Genomic DNA, 17,315 nt, shown 5'->3' on the forward strand with positions numbered 1-17,315 from the left:
GATTATGAATTAAATATGGCAGTGTGATAGATTAGGCAGAGTTAAAGCAAGTAAGTACACAGAGAGGAAAAGAAAAATAAAACTTAAAATAAGAATAGTTAAGCGCCTAAAGAGAATATGCATTTCCAAACAATAATTCTCTCAAAATTAATTAAAAGACAAAATATCATAAAAATGAAATTGTACTTTGAATGGAATCAAAATTAAAAATCCAACAATTAAAAGTCCAAACGAAAATCCAACATCATCCAACAATTACAATGTTAAAATCCAATTAAATAATAATTCTTCCCTAACAGTAACAAAACATTGAACTTAACTCAAAGTTGTAAAAAAAAATAAAATGAATAGGAAATGAAAATTCAGAAAGAAAATACAAAATAAGTTATTTTGTAAAATTGGCATCTATAATTCCTTCAATAAAAATGCAGGAAATCCTTCTTTTCATTAAAAAAGTATTAAGGAATAATTAGGAATTGCTTCTAAAACATAAAAGTAAATTAAAATATCCTATATGGAATTCCCACATTTTGCTTTGTATATCTGTGATGGCAAGCAGGTGGGACTTTTTGCCCTGGTTTTTTCTTTAGGAGTGCTTCTCAGCACTAAGGCAGTCAAGTGCCTTTGAGTCTTGCCTTTCAAATGTAATGGTAAGCAAAGTGGGACCTTTGTTGGCTTTTGTTCTGGAACACTTCTCAGCACCTAGGTAATTAAGTGCCTTTGATGAGTCTTGCCTTTGTTTCAATCAAGAGTCTTTGACCTGCTTAAGAAACAAGAAAGCCCAACACCCCAGGCCCCGTGCTTCACCCCCTTTTGCTAAGTAGGTACTAAGCCCCAGGGCCCTGAGAAGTGTATATATGATCTGAGATTGGCTTTTGTTTTGGGGGTTTCACTCATTGGAAGAATGGTCCTGTGGTTTGGCCAGAGGAAACTCTGGGTAGCCCTTAAGAGGCCCCACCCCCAGCTTTGAAAACCCAGATGTTGGTGCTTCTCTCTCTGGTGACTATGTATTATGATTTGATCAGACAGATAAAAGCCTGTCTGTTGGTTTCTGTTATTCTCTCTCCTTGTAATTCCTGTTTGTAATTTGTTTGTATTTTGTCTGAAAGTTCAGGTTGCTGACTTTTTCCCTTTAACTATGTGAACAATATATATATGTATATGTATATGTATATGTATATGTATATGTATATATATATGTTTAATTAAAGTAAGATTATTAACCCTTTAAGGTTACTTTCATTAGAAAAGCAGACCAAAGAACCTGTGCTAGCAGCCCTTCTTTGTGCTGGTGTTATTGGTCTTACACAGCCACAGTAGTGGCAAGTAGCATTGTTGTTACAATATCATTAGTGTGGTTTTGTTGCAGGTAGAGAGGAAAGTTAGGTACTGCATCTTGAGTAACCCTTCACCTTGTACTGTGGACATCACTGATCTTTTCTAAGTTACTTCCTCCCTCTTCCCACCATGGTAATCTATTCTCTAAAAATTGTTGTGAGCGCATGTGGAAGGAAACAGGAAACAACGTCTTCTGCAAGCCAATGTGAATGACGGCAAACCTAACACAGCCATTAAGGCTCTAATTTCAACCTAGGGGAAAGAGATTTAGATCCATGTGACTTGACCTTTCTCTAATTTGGGGAAATGTATATAGTATTACAATCTTCTCTCTCAGATAGCTCCTGAGCCCCCCAAGGGGGATGGGAATGAAAATACTGCTTCCATTTGAACATTTAGACAAAAAGGGTCTGTCCTTTCTGTCCCCTTGGCTTTCATCTGTGTACCTTGTCCTCACTATCTTGTCTCTTTTTGCAATTCTCTTTTAAAAAATAATGAAGTACCCAGATCAGAAGGAGCTATGATCAATTGAATTTTATCTAGCTGGAAAATTCAAACTAATTATAACTTTAAAGAACAAAGGTAAGCTTTAGAATAGGAAGTGGCTCTCAACCTGGCAGGGGAGGCGGGGAGAGGGAGCAAGAGAGGGAGGGGGCAGGAAGGAGTGGGAGAGAAAGAGAGAGAAGCATTATCATGTATATATACAAAAGGTATAATCTAGGTTCTATATGCATGTTCTTCATTCTTCCTTTTTGTTTTTCTTCATTTTCTTTGAAATTCTAGATCTTTTGATTTTCTAAATACATTTTAAATTATTTGTCTAGATCTATCATTCTTCTTGTCCAAATCTAATAGTAACTGTCTACTGTCTCAGGCCCAGGTGTCTAGAGCCTTTATCATAGGATCCCTTCCACAATCAGAAAGGAAAGCCCAAACTGCCTCCTCTCCACAAAGGCACTCAGTCTTGAAACCTCTGGGTCCAATTCTCACAGCTTGCATCATTTTTCTTTCCCTCCAGGACAAAAGGAAAGCACTAAGAGTAGCAGGCTCTTTTCTGTCTATAGATCATAGTAAGCCAAAAATTCCATTCCAACCTGCAGAACTTCATCCTCATTTTCTATTTTTCTTTGTCACAGAAAGGTTACAGTAATTTGCCCATTTCATTCCGAGGGATTTAAAAGTTATTTCCCACAGTTTCAATGTAGATGACTCCTAAATCTTTGAGTTCTCCCCAATCTTTGTTGTCCATCTGTGATTGGCAGTCTTTACCTGGTTGCCCTATCAGTCCCTCCATCTCATTTCCCAAACTGAGCTTATGATCCATAGTCATTGTTTTTGAGTCATTTTCAGTTGTATCCAATTCTTTGTGACCCCATTTGAGGTTTTCCCAGCAGACACTGGACTGCTTTGCCATTTCCTTCTTCAGCTCATTTTACGGTTGAGACAACTGAAGCAAACAGTTTCCCATGGTAACACAGCTAGCAAATGTCTGAAGCCAGATTTGAACTTAGGAAGATGAGTCAGGGCAGGGTGCACTATCTACTGTGCCCTCTATGAATCCATGCTTCTCCCTAAATAAACTTTTCTCTGACTTTCCTATTTTAGTGAATGATACCAATGGCCTCCCAATCTGTCAGCTATTAATTCCTTACCCTTAATTGTTTTCCTTGTCTAAAAAGTTACTGCTTGTCCAGTCTCATGTGGCTAAAATTCCCAAGGTAGAATTGAAACCAAGATAGCTCCTGACTCCAAATCCACAGCAATTCTACCGTGACTCATTGCTTATCAGATGTCAGTCCCTTCTTCAGACTCCTGCATAAACCCTACTTTCCCCAAAAACATGATGATTATTGGTCTATGGTATAATCTAGGTTCTATATGCATGTTCTTCATTCTTCCTTTTTGTTTTTCTTCATTTTCTTTGAAATTCTAGATCTTTTGATTTTCTAAATACATTTTAAATTATTTGTCTAGATCTATAAAGTAACCCCTTGTTAACTTGACAAAGCACTAATTCTTTAATTCAGGTAATATAATTTTTTATCATTTATCTGGCCCAGCCTTTAGCACCAAATATGACTAATTATTTAAACTATTCTTATATGTACAAATGTAGTCAAGCAAAACACTTGTGAAAGAAAACACAGACAAAAGTAAAACTCTCAAGAAAAATAAAGGAAACAAAAGTAAGCTTCAATCTGCATTCAGACACCACCATCAGTCAAGGAAGCCATTCTTAGGAACAAATTGGCTTAAGGGACTAAGGCTTCAATCATTGAAATAGCTTTTGGGTCATTCAAGTAAAAAAAAAAAAAAACAAGACAAAACCAAGGTTGAAGGAGTTTGGCCAAGGTGTTTGGCCAAGGTGCCACACTATGGAAGACAGGCATCTATGTCCAACTGAATTAGTGTTATAACCCTGCTCAATATCTTTTCCATGCTATTGTTAAGTAAAGCTTTTGTGAGTTGTTAGATGGTCTCCAAGCATCTCATCTTATTCCTTTCCCAAGATGGAATCACTAGACATTCTAATCGATGTAGGTCCAGAATATAGTCTTATGCTTTGAAAAGATTTTTGTTTAAATAAGCAGTTGCATTTTGTTGAAGGTTTTTTTCTGCATTCATTAATATAATCATGTACTTTTATTTCAATGTGGTTAATTATGCTAATTATTTTTCTAATTTTGAACCATCATTGCTTTTCTAACATAAATCCAAATTGCTCATATTTAAACTTTTTGGTCATATTGATGAAGACTGTACTAGGATTTAAGAAAATTGAATCACAATACTCATTGGTATCAATCTGTTATAGTTCTCTTTCTCTTGCTATTCCTTGCTTTTAGATCCAAATATAAGTACCACACAAATGGTACAAGAAAAGTATTATAGGAATTCAGAAGAAGATGAAACTCAGTATGATATAGTGGAAAATGCTTCAAATTTGTCCTATGTTATGCTTAGTTAAGTCGCTTAAACTCTCAACACTTTAATTTTCTTATCTGCAGGAAGTTGGATTAGAGGTTTTTGAAAGCCCCTTTCTAGCTCACAGTCTTATAATTTCAGACTTCCTCACCTACTAACATTTATAATTTGTTAACAGCAAAAAGCTGTTACTTGGTTTTGAAGTACATCCTTGCCCCAGTGCTTCCTAGGATATGTAGGTTTACCTTTAATCAGCCAGTATCAAGCACAAATGAGTAGATTGCAATTTTATGAAACATTCTGTTCACATTTTGAAATTTGGTAGTCCAAACATATTTTTTAATTGAACAGTTTTATGGCAGATATTTGGTAGTCTCCTTGAGCATTTTTAGCACATCAGAACAATGTTTATTGAGCTTAGCAAAGTGTTTATGATTTTTAGAGTTGGTCAGATGTTAGCTATGTCATGGTTTGTAAAGCATTCTATCGATAAGCATTTATTAAGTGCTTCCTATGTTTCAGGCACTGTACTAAGCACTGGGGATTTAAAAAAAAAAGAAGCAAAAGATAGTCCCTGCCTTCATGGAGTTTACAATCTAATGGGGGCGATAACATACAAATAAATATGTATACAAAGCAAGCTATATACAGGCAAATAGCAAATAATTAATAGAGGGAAGTCACTGGAATTAAGAGGGTTTGGCAAGGCTTCCTGTAGGAGATGTTATGTTGTTTGGGACTTAGGGGAAGCCAGAGAGGTCAGTATTAAGAGCAGAAAAGGGATAGTGTTCCAGGCATGGGGGATATCCAAAGAAAATGCCTAGAGCTGAGAGTTGGAGTGTTTTGTTTATGGAACATCCAGGAAGCCAGTGTCACTGATACATGTTAGCGAGTATGGTATAAGAAAATGACAATGTAGAAGGGGTCTAAGTTATGAAGGACTCTGAATGCCGAAAGAGTATTTTGTATTTGTTCCTGGTGGTCATAGGAAGCCACTGGAGTTTACTGAGTAGGGAAATGACATGATCAGACCTGTGCTTTAGGAAAATACCTCTAGTGGGTGAATGGAGGATAGATTGGAGTAGGCAAAGATTTGAGGCAGGTAAACCTACCAGCAAGGTATTGTAATAAGGAAGGTGTGAGGTGATGAGGGCCTACATTAGGTGGCAAAGTCAGAGGAGAGAAGGGGAAGTACTCAAGAGATGTTGCAAAGGTGAAATCTAAAGCCTTTGGCAATAGCTTGGATATGGGCAATGAAAGATGGTGTTGACTTCAAGTTGTGAGCCTTATGGACTAGGAGGATGGTGTTGTCCTCTATAGTAATAGAGAAGGTATGAGATGGGTGAGGGTTTAGGGAACAAGATGAGTTCAGTTTTGGATGTACTGAGTTTAAGATGTTTACTGGACATTCAGTTCAAGATATCTAAAAGTCATTTGGAGATATAAGATTAGATGTCAACTGAAGGAATGGGGAAGGAAAGTTAGATTTGACAATCATCAACATAGAGATGGTAATTTCATACTTGGGAGCTGATGAGATCACCAAATAAAGTAGTATAGAGGGAGAAGGGGGAAAAGGTCCAGGACAGAACCCCACACCTATAGTTAGAGGAAGAGGATCCAGCAAAGAGACAGAGAAGGATCAGTTAGGTAAGAGGAAAATCAGGAAAGAGCAATGTCCTGAAAACCTAGAGAGAAGAGTGTATCAAGGAAGAAAAATGATCAACAGTGTCAGAGGCTACAAAGAGGTTAAGGTGAATGAGGATTAAGAAAATGAGATTGGATTTATTAACTAAAATAATTAATAACTTTTGAGAGGGGAGTTTTGGTGAAATGATGAGGTTGGAAGCCAGTAGTTAAAGGTTAAAAAGACAGTGAAAGGATAGAAGGGGAGGTTGGATCATCAAGGGGCAGTCAATTTTCAGTAAGAGCCAGTAGATGGAAGGAGTGGGAGAGGAATAGATTTAAGATGAAAGGAAAGTTTGTTGTCCGTGAAATAGGCATTTCCTGAGGGCACAGTGGAAGCAAGCCATAGGCGACCTACCAACTTCTTTCTAACTTTGCGATTCTGCAAAGATGTTAAGTATCATTAAAAGAAAAAAAATCTAGCTGTTTGTGAACTTTTAGTGTGGAGATGGAGATTCGTCACATCCACCCACCACTGAAGTTCCACAATCCATGTGGAACTTATAGTCCTAGGAAGTTGCATAGGTCATTGAGAGGTTAAGTGACATTGTTACACATTTAGAATGTGTCAGAGGTAGAACTTGGACTTAACTTGCTCCAAGTGTAGCTTTATGTTCATTGTGCCATGATGCCTTTTGGAAGATAGCATGCAACATAACCTTCTTTGATTTTATATTGGTGCATTGGTGACAATGAATTCCTTAAGTATCAGAAGGATAATTCTTTGTTATTTCTAATAAATATATACATATACGTGTGTGTGTGTGTGTTTTCTTGTTCAGTTATTTCAGTCATGTCTTACTCTCTATTACCCCATTTAAGATTTTCTTGGCAAAGATACCTGGAGTGGTTAGTCATTTCCTCCTCCAGCACATGTTACAGACGAGATAACTGAGGAAAACAGGGTTAAGCGACTTGCCCAGGGTCACACCTAGTAAATATCTGAGGCCAGATTTGAACTAAAGTATTCCTGACTCCCAACACTCTATCCGCTGAGCCACCTAGCTGTCCTATCCATATCCAGGTGTATCCATACATACATACATACCCATGTGTATATATGTGTGTATGTATATAGATATGTCTGTATATACATATACATAGACAGAGGTTGTGATGATGACAAGTCATTTACATAGCACTTGAAACTTTGCCAAGTTATGTTATCTAATTCGAGACTTAGCACAACAATTCAAGATGTAGGTATTATATTTATTATTACTCTGAATTTATTGGTGTGGAAACCGAGGCTTAGATGTATTACCTGGCTTGCTTATGGCGACAGAGCTAATGTTATACAATCATTGCATATTAAAATTTATTGAAGATGGTGATGATATTTAATTCAGTACTGAATACTACAAGTCTTTGAATGAATGCCATGTGATTACTTTTTAAAGCATTCCATCTATAGCCAAATTAAATTTGTTTTAGCAAGTGAGAACCTTCTTTAATTGTGGTTTTATTTTCTTCCTACCAGTTTGCTGTTTTGTCGTTCACAAGAGGTGCCATGAATTTGTCACTTTCTCTTGTCCGGGTGCAGATAAAGGGCCTGACACTGATGTAAGTATATGCAGATGTCTGCTGGCTCGCAGAGTCTTTGTCTGACAATTTTTACAATGTTCTCTGGCCATTTTTTACATGGAATAGTGATAGATGGCATTCTCTCCTGAGGAACTTTCATATGTTATTAGGTTGCATCAAGTAATAGGTTAATGACACTGAGTTCAAAGCCATGGCTGTCATGTTCATTGTTGCATATACTATGCAAAGTTTGTCCTACTATATGAAACACTTGTAATTTCATCTGTAAACGTATTGATGAGTCATAAATGGAACATAAATCTAGTTTCATTCCACTTCAAATGGCTTATTGAATAATGAGTCTTTTATTGCACTCCACTGATGTAATAAAATGTTGCTTGTTTGCTTCCTGTGATGCTTGATGCCTTTTCATTATGCATTATAAATTCCCCTGTTGAATAATATAATTTAACATCTGTTTAGAAGAACAATACTTTCAGAAGCTTTCTTTGTCTGAACATATAATGTAGTTTATTTATGTCCTAATTCTATTCTGTCTTTACCATTATCTCCTTGCATTTTTCAGTTGTTCTAGAAATGGGATATATTGGCCAAAACATAAAAACACATGGAGAATATTAACATCTAAAGTACATTCAGAGAAAAAGGATAAAAATAAAAATGATAGAATGGATTTAAGGAGTTTAAGAAAACAGGTGCTACAGTAATATTCCACTCATTCCTTTTCTAATTCCCTGAACTGGCATTAGTTAACAGAAGGGAAAGTTGACAAAGATGAGATGGAAAAGGCTCATTGGAAGATGAATCCTCTGAGATTCTTATCTATGTCCTTTCATAAATCCTCCATAAAAATATGTACATATGTTAGTACTAGCTATCTCTCTGTCACTGGTTCATGGGCATTTATTTTGTGATAAGTTGAATTTATGGCAAGTCAAATCCTAGCACAAAAAAGATTCTTCAATACCTCATTTCTTATTTCCATTTCTTTCAAATATTCATTTCAAATATTTATTTGTAGTGTGTGGTTGAAATGAATCCTTTCATTGGCACTTGTTTCTCTCAAGCCTTCACTACTTTTTCCTCAATCTTTTCTTTTTGGTTTTGGCTAATTATTTAAAAGAAAAGAGAAGGAATTCTTGTGGGGTTTGGAAGTCCTTTCCCTTGTTTTCACATAAGGAATGAGAGAAGTTAACGGTGACCACTTGACAAGGGGGATAGAATACATAACAGCTGTGGCAGTATTCAGAATATTGGAGTGTTAACCTTTTCCTTTGGTCTCATAACTAGTCTTACAAAACTTTCATTTGGCCCCTTTCTACTCATCTTCTTTTTCTTCCCTGTTTTATGCTAAACAGTCTCAGTTTAAGGGCTTAGAAAAGGAATGAGCAGGAATACTATTTATCCTACAATATCCATTTACATGCCTACATCCATTCTACTCCTTTTGTTTTTACCTGACTCAAAACATTATGGGATGATAATTTTACCTACCCTTTTTTTGTCTCCACTTCCTTGAATTTTTCTCTGTCCTTTTTCTCTCTTCTTTCCCTATTTTATCATTTTTATCCTTTTTTTTCTCCCTGATGATAGGAATGTATAGTAGCAGTGATCATGATCATAGAGCAAGAGGGAGAGAAATAGACATTTCTCACTGGATTTATGTCAATCTCCTTCTCTCCATCTTCTTCAAAATATTTCTTAACTTCTTTAATAATACTTATCTAAAAATGGAAATCTATTATCCGGTTCTTTGAACCATCTGTGTTCTTGTCTTAATCATTCATTCATTTAACAAACATTTATTGAGTGCCTAATATATGCCAGGCAATTGACTAGGAATTGAGAATACAAAAATAAAAAAGGAAACACTTTATGCCTTTTAAGGGGTTTACATGCTGTTAGGCAATACAGTATGTACACAGGAAAAATATACACAAAATAGAAACAAGTTATTTTCTAATGGGAGGGTGGGAAGGATAGAATCAAGACAGGCTTTCTGTGGAAGGCGGTACCTGATCTGATATTTGAAGGAAGCTGGGAAATCTATTGAATATAAGGAGTGAGGGTATTTAAAAGATGGTACTACCTGAGATTGCAAACCTGGTGGTCTGGAATAATGATGGCTTCCCCCCAGAAATAGGCAAGATAGGAAAAAGGGAGAAATTTGGGTGCCTGGAAGAGAATGAGTTCTCTTTTCAACATGTTAAGACTTCTATCATATCTCTTCATATTTTGTAAATCATTCCTAATTGTACAACCTAAAACTGGATATGAGGATAATAAACGTTAGACCAAATAGATTGGGGAGATGTTTTGTGGCCTTTGGTTTTGACATGCTCTTTTCTTACTTCTCTCTCAACTGTATTCAAGGGTTTTTAAAAGAATCTTAATGTAACTGCAAATGGGTGGTGGTGAGCCTTGTCATACTTATATTTTAATATTATCCCAAAAAAAGTTAATAGAAAACTTCTTTACATTGGAGAAAGTTACTTTACATGTTGAAATGTGCAAAGGATTAGCTAGTCTTATCTGCCATACAGAAGAACAGACATCTTTTAAGGAGTAAAATCTTCATTTTTTGATCCTGTCAGTTAAAAGATAGACTATTTTTAATGAATGGATCAGGCTCTCCTTTCTCTAACCACACATTATTTTTACTTAAGTTATGTGAATTTTTGCAGAGACTCCTAAGAAGGTCATGGATAGGGACAACTTGTTTACCTTGCAATGCAGATAATACCCATTGAGGAACAATTTTCCAAATATTTAGAGATGAGAGGCATTGTCCTCTTCAGTTAAAAATTGAGAGGACCTTGGAGACCATCTAAGTGTACTCCACTCATTTTATAATTGAGGAAATTGAAGTCCTGAGAAAATAAACATCTGTCATCTGGGAAACAAATGTGTGTTCTGCTTTTTGTAAGAAAATAATATTATTCATTTATTCTTTCATTCTGCCAATAGTTATTAAGTGCTTCCTATGTGCATAGCACAATGCTAGATGTTGAAGGCCACTTACCTTCATGTTAACTGCAATCAAGCAAGTCATCTTAGGAGAAAAAATGCACACACATTAAAAGTTAAAGAATACTAATATTTTGTATCACTCACAAGTAATGTTAAGCTTCCACGCAGCACATAATACTTTCAGAGTTATTAAATGCTACAAAATGATTTTGAAAGGCAAAGGCTTCTATTTATATTGTTTCACTTGATTCTCCCTTGGTAGTAAAAGTCATAAATCAGTCTATGATTAAATGCCTAATAAATGAAAGAGACACCATGGGCCATCAAAAGATTTAGACGTTAGTGTAGGTAGAATTAGGAAACCTAGACTCAATTCTCTGCTCATATGCTTAACTTACTGATCCTAGGCAAGTCACTTAACTTTGACATGCTTTAGTTTCTTCTCTAAATAGAAATATGAACACCTAGCTCATTACTTCATAGATATGTTGTAAGCAATGTTTAATTAAAACCTTAAAGTATTTTATAAGTATTGAGGTATTATTTTTCTTAAATATACGGTATTATATTGTAGAGATAACACCATTTATACATCTGAAACTTACTGGTTTTGAGGTCATTAGCAAGTTATTGGACATCTCTGACCCTCATTTTCTTCATTTGTTGGGGAGGTAGCAATTCCTTATAAACAAGAAGAAAAAAGAAAGGGAAAAAATTTTCTTTAGCAAAGCTAAACAACATATCAGTCAAGTCGAACAATATATGCCATGCTGAATCCCCATTATATCCAACCACTCTGAAGGAAGGAGGCTATTTCCGTATCTCTTTCAGAGAGTCCAGCTTAGTTATTATATATACCATGATTTTAAAAAATCCATTCTCCAGTCTATGAGCATCTACTGTGTAAAGTCTTTGCTACTACATAAAAGTGCTGTTCTAAGTATTTTGGTGCATGCTGTACTTTTACTTCTATCCTTGACTTCTTTCTTCTTAGCAGTAACATCTCAATCCATGGGAGTAGGCATTTTAGCCAATTTCTCATCATGTCAAATTGCTTTCCAGAATGGTTAAACAAATTCGTAGCTTCATGATAGTTTATTAATGTGCCAGTCTTCTCACAATACTGCCAGCATTTTCAGTTTCCATCGTTTGTCATCTTTGTCAATTTGCTAGGTGTGAAGTGAAACCCTGCATTTGTTTTGATTTTCATTCCTCTTATTATTAGTGATAGTTCTACTGTTGTTAATAGTTTGTAACTTTTCTTTTGAAAAATGTTAATGCTATTAACCACTTAATCATTGAAGTTTGACTTTTGCCCTTTATACAATTTTTCCAAATTTCCTACCTATCTTGAATACTAGTGCCTGTGAAAGATATAAAATATAGTTTTTCCAAGTAAGTTGCTTCCTTTCTTAATTATGTCATTTCTGTTAGTTCAAAAGTTTTTCAATTTCATACAATCGATATTGTTTACTTTATCTTCTTTACTTTATTATTTATTTTTGTATTTTTAAACCTTTTTCTTGCCTTATTTACTTACGCATTCTTCTCTTAGTTATAGCTGTGAAGGTACCCTATATTGTTCTCTCTTAATTGTTTTATGGTATGAATTCTTTTTGAGCTTAGTGTGCTATGTGTAATTTAAGGTGTTTAATTTTTCCAATTCCAATTCACTCCAAATTCCCCAGCAATTAGCTCAAATGGGGTATTCTTCCCCACCTTCTTTATATTCTTACATTTATTGAAGGCTGAATTTTGATTGTTTCTGGGCCATCTTTATCCATTCATTCAATTAATATTTGTTAAGTGCCTACTATGTGACAGATGCTATGCTAAGTGCTGGGATACAAAAAAGGCAAAAAGCAATCCCTGTCCTCTTTTATTTTTTAGCCAGTAAAAACTGGTTTTTGATACTAATTTGTAATATATTTTGAGTTCTCTTCTGCTTTTAATTATGCACTCTTGTTCTATAATGTATGCACTTGGTAATTTAATTATATAACACTAAAATCTTACAAATCAATTTAGGAGAATCAGAATTTTGGTTATATTATCATAGCCCAGTCCTGAGTCAGAGTACTGAATATTCCTTGAGTTATTTACATGATTCTTTATTTCACTTAAGAGTTTTTTGTAGTTGTAGCTATACAAGCTTAGAGTATGCTTTGTTAGACCCACCCCCAGATATTTTATTCATTTGGTAGTTTTTAAAAATAAGACTTTTCTTTCTATTATTTCCTCTTGATTTTGTCATTCCTTTACTGAAATATTATAGAATTTTCTGAGTTCATTCTGTGATGAAAAATTATTAAAGGTAATATTTTTATCATTTTTTTTGTACAATTCCCTGATTACTAAGTAAATCATCATGTTCGCCAATTGGCATATCTCTTTTTGCTTATCTTTATGGCTTTACTTTGTTTTTCTTGTCTTATGGTATCACTAATATTCCAACAACAACGAAAGCTATAATAACTAGCATTTGTGCTCATGGTATCTCATTTGATCTGAACAAAAAGGAAGGTGTTGTTATTATCCCATTCTACAGATGAAGAAATGTAGGCTGAGAGAGGTCAATTGACTAGGATCACATAGCTAGAAAGTGACTGAGGATTTTGAATTCTGGTCTCCCTGAGTTCAAGTCCAGTGCTCTAGCTATTACATAACCTTATGTCAGATAACAGTGGGGAAAGCGGGCATCCTCATTTTACTGCTGAATTTTCTGGGAAACTTCTATTGTTTCCCATTGCATGTAATGCTATCTTTGCTTCTAGATATGCACTTTTAAAATGTTTTAAAAAAATAAGGTCCTTGGGGCAGCTAGGTGGTGAAGTGAGTAGAGCATCAGCCCTGGAGTCAGGAGGACCTGAGTTCAAACTTGGCCTCAGACACTTGACACACACTTACTATCTGTGTGACCTTGGGCAAGTCACTTAACCCCAATCACCCTGCCAAAAAACAAACAAACAAAAGATCCTTAATCTATGGATCATGCTTTTTTTTTTAAAAGCATGAATGTCTTTTGTACTTTGTGAAACATTTTTTTTTCTGTATCCATTGATATAATCACATGCTTTAGAATGATTTTGTTTTTGATGTGGTTAATTATGTTAATTGTTTCCTTAGTGTTGAGTCACCCTTGTATTCTTGGTATAATTCCAACTTGATCATAGTGAATACTTTTTTGTTATTATTGCTGTAGTCCTTAGGCCAGAATTTTATATAATACTTTTGTATTAGTATTCATTAACAATATAGGTCTATAATTTCTCTTAATTTGTTCTTTCCTGTTTTTAGGTATTAGGATCATATTTGTGTCATAAAAGGAATTTTTACTTTAATTTTTAGAACTAATTTGTATACTGTGGGTATTATTTTTTGAGGCCATAGACACTGAAGAAGACTATTTCCTCACACAGAATTGAGAGAATCTAGGTCTAATAAACTTTTTTTCTTGCACACAGATCCTTCACCTCTCCTCCCCCTCCCCCTTTTTGACACACTTAAAATTACTTTTGTTATTTACAGGGTAGAACACTGAGCCCAGATGTAATTAATATGTCATTTATTCATTGGAATTTGGCTTGAACTTACAGATACAGACAATGTGTCTTATTGTCCATTTTGGTTGTTTGGATTTGCATCTTGAAGAATTTGCAAGATTTTCAGCTTTGCTTCATAGAATACTTTTAGAACAACAAGAGTGCTTTTCTGTGGAGGAAGAAAGACAAAACTACATGAAAAGTCAGATAAAACTTGTTTTTTATACTTTATATTTCCTCCTACTAAGCATTTGGTGTTTATGATTTTTCTTATCTAAACACCACTCCAATACCTTGAACTATCTTTATTATACATTGTCTTGACATTATGTTTCTGAATATTTTATCTTCCCTGTTTATGCCACAAACTCTTTGAATCAGGGGCTTCTTCTTTGTGGTCCATATAGGGTCTCACATATAATGTGTAATGAGATAATTTTTTTTTCTAATCACTGAATTTTAAAACATGGAAATCAACAAAGTTATTCATACAGGTGGCATTGCATGGTGGTGGACAGTTGGTTTAGAGTCAGGAAAACCTGGGTTCCTACTCTGACTTTGATATATACTGGTTATCTAATCATGGGCAAAGCATTTAACTTCCCTGTGCCCTGGGCAACTGAATTGTTAATCTGCATTGGTGAAGGGCATTTTCAGAGTGAAACAGACAACCCACCCTAAACATATATAGGGTGGCATGTGAAGTTAGAGAGGTTTTAATACATACTACATATGAGTAACTCATATGTTAATAATTTGGGCAAGGAGAGTCTGCAAAAGTCCTTAGATGTCTACTGCAGGAAAAGTGGATGAAGCTAGAATTAAGGATAGAAAGCCAGTTGAAATCAAAGACACTTGGGTTCAAATTCTGTCTCTGAGACATACTGACTATGTGACCCTGGGCAAGTCAATTAACTTCTCACTCCTCTAGGAAACTCTCTGAGACTAAAAGTTATTGAGAAGGCGTTGAACTACATTGGTCAAATGAATTTTGTCATCTGGGAGTTTCTTATTCTTAACTAGAAATGCAGTGGTCCTTCAGAAAAAGCAGGAGAAAAGTAAATTAGAAACAATTTCTCCCTTTATGGACTTTTATGTGCTTTTTCATGAAACTGTCTTTAAAATTTTTTAAAAGAATGATGAAAAATATTCATAGTTTAGCCTAATTATTAACACATAGATTAATTTTTTTAGAACAATGAACAAAATCTTTATATATTACTTTTTATTGATATGGAATGCTATATTTGGTTCTGGGCACCATAGGTTTAAATTGACATTTATAAACAGAGATTGTCCAGAGGAGACAAGCAGAATAGTAAAGGTCCTTGGGTCCATGTCATATGAGGACTGGTGGAAGTCACTAAATATGTTTAGCCTGGAGAAGAGAAAAATCATTAGAGCTAACTAAAAAATATTATTTTAAAAATCAAAATATCTAAAATATTTAAAAAATTAGAATAATCTAAAATGTTATGTATTATTTTGAAATGTAGAGGCTTCCCCCAGTTGGAAATTTTCAGCTAGAGCCTGGAGAACCACTTGTTGGATATTGTTGTTGTTTGTCCACATTTGAAGAGGATCAAAATGACATCATGATATCAGGATCAATATACCTTGATATTGGAGTCAATATCCTATGTGTTCAGCTATGGGTAGTCATACCAATACAAGCTTGGAAGGCTCCACCACAGGTCCACACAAATAGTCTGCATGACCATTTGGGAGGGAAATGTCTCTAAATTGGCACTTTTCACGTTTCTTTTGAGCTATCTAAATTCTGCTTTGCTCATAAAGCATAACACCTTCATCGATATGGGCATGCCATGCTGGACCATCCTGTGCTGATGTCTCCCATATCTCACTATCAGTACCAAAGTTCTTCTGAAAGACCTTGAATTTCCTTGTATCACTTCTTCTGACAACCATGTGAGCACCTGCCCTGTGTGAGTTTTCTGTAAAATAGTATTTTAGGCAAACATACATTTGGCATTCGATCAATGTGGCCAGCTCATAGGACTTACACTCTCTGCATTAGAGTTTGAATGTTTGGTAGTTGAGCCTGAGAAAGGACCTTGGATATATGGTTGTGAAGGTACCTTTAAACCAAGGAGTTGGCTAGGTGGCTATTCAAGTCCCTATTCTTGAAATTCTGTAATTCTATGATCACAACACTTGACACTGTTCAATATGTTTTTTAAAAAAGGAAGATAAATTACAAATTATATAAAAGGCTCCTCAAAAATATTGTCTTCAAGAAAAAAAGTTATGGAATTGATACACTGGATATTCTGTAACAACAATATGTATGACAGATTGTGAATGCCCTTCAAGCTTTTACTAAGAAGCAAAGAAGCTCTTGAAGAAATAGAGATAATTGAGGATTGATAAGTAGGGGAGGCTTTCCTTGAATTCAACTTGATGATAATATCCTAAAGATCTACATATCTTACTGCAGTTTCTTGAACTCACTTTGCATCTGAATCAAACAACCTTTTGTCTAACATTTCTTACTTAAAATCCCTAATAATGGCAACTGTTTTTAAAATGTAAGTGAATTTAAATACTTGTGTGTGTGTATAATTATTAGTTTTCTCTTACAAATTTGGCACTTGAAGCACAAAACACCTTATGTACATTTCTTGATTTGATACTCATAGGTAGCACTTCTGGAAGGCAGAAAATATACATATGATTTTTCCTATTTTATAGATGATAAAACTGAGTTGGGAGGACTGAAGTCTCTTACGCAATGACACAAGGATCATAGACATTAGTGAGCTATGAAATTAAATTCTGTAAGCATTTATTTAGAACCTATCAATTCATAGTCAGGATTCTCCTCACTCCAAATCCAGTGGTATTTCCATAGTAGCATTCTGCCTGTCAAGAAGAAAAAGGAAAAATTGCCCAGTTCACTTTGTGGCTAAACCTTTGGGATCCTATATTCAAAGGAAGAATCTTGAGTGATAGTAGCACATCTGATGAATTTGACTACTCCAAATAAGTATCAATCAATCAGTAAACATTTATTTAAGTGCCTATTATATGACAGCCACTGTGTTAAGTACTGGATAGAAGTTGATATTGTAAGAACATTTACAAAAGGTTCAGAATACAGAACATCTTCAGGCAGGACATCTTCACTCTGGGATTCTTCTAATCACATCCTTCCAGAAAACATGATGGTAAGACCTTTTTGTATTACACCTTCTGATTCCTCTTGCTTCTTAAATGAATTACATTTTTTTTCATCCTCTGTGGAATGTGAAGGAAGCAAGTCTATTATGTTTTAAAATATTTTAAGGG

The 17,315-nt window shown here is 34.9% G+C and overlaps 1 protein-coding gene across 1 annotated transcript in view; it reads left to right on the forward strand.

The window, feature by feature from the left end:
- The window catches only part of PRKCA (protein kinase C alpha), a 511,588-nt gene that overhangs the window by 194,016 nt on the left and 300,257 nt on the right, over positions 1–17,315 (forward strand). Inside the window, exon 3 of the mRNA XM_036758262.1 lies at positions 7,430–7,512. Coding sequence (XP_036614157.1) covers positions 7,430–7,512 — 83 coding nt within the window. The remainder of the gene's footprint in view (positions 1–7,429; positions 7,513–17,315) is intronic.

Source organism: Trichosurus vulpecula, chromosome 4 (assembly GCF_011100635.1).
Source record: "Trichosurus vulpecula isolate mTriVul1 chromosome 4, mTriVul1.pri, whole genome shotgun sequence".
Taxonomy (NCBI): domain Eukaryota; kingdom Metazoa; phylum Chordata; class Mammalia; order Diprotodontia; family Phalangeridae; genus Trichosurus; species Trichosurus vulpecula.